We start from the raw sequence: 305 nt of genomic DNA, 5'->3' as shown, positions 1-305 counted from the left end.
AAACCCACACCTTCCCCGTCTCTCTCACGCCGCATGCTCCTGCGGCCGAGCCACATTACTGAAAACGGGCGGCTTAGGATCATTCATGACTGCGTGCACCGTGCGGGCGAGGCTGGCGATGCGGTTGGCGACGGGCACGAGGCTGTCCACATGCCAGAAGCCCATGAGGACGACCACCACCGCCATCATGACGAAGACGGTCCTCAGCATCCGGTCGGGGGACATCTCGACAGCGGAGACGCCCGATTTCCTGATGGGGTGCGTGTGGGGAGGGGGGGGGGGGATCGGTGTGGTTAATTGAGGTT

At 63.3% G+C, this 305-nt stretch overlaps 1 protein-coding gene across 1 annotated transcript in view; it reads right to left on the bottom strand.

Moving 5' to 3' along the window:
* Nucleotides 1-19: 19 nt before the first annotated feature.
* Nucleotides 20-305, bottom strand: part of LOC119591662 — a gene marked incomplete in the record, with an annotated part of 10433 nt that continues 10147 nt past the window's right edge. The window contains 1 exon segment of the mRNA XM_037940416.1: nucleotides 20-250. Within this exon segment, the coding sequence (XP_037796344.1) occupies nucleotides 25-250 (226 nt within the window).

Source organism: Penaeus monodon, chromosome 29 (assembly GCF_015228065.2).
Source record: "Penaeus monodon isolate SGIC_2016 chromosome 29, NSTDA_Pmon_1, whole genome shotgun sequence".
NCBI lineage: Eukaryota > Metazoa > Arthropoda > Malacostraca > Decapoda > Penaeidae > Penaeus > Penaeus monodon.
This window is presented reverse-complemented; position numbering and strand designations above follow the sequence as displayed.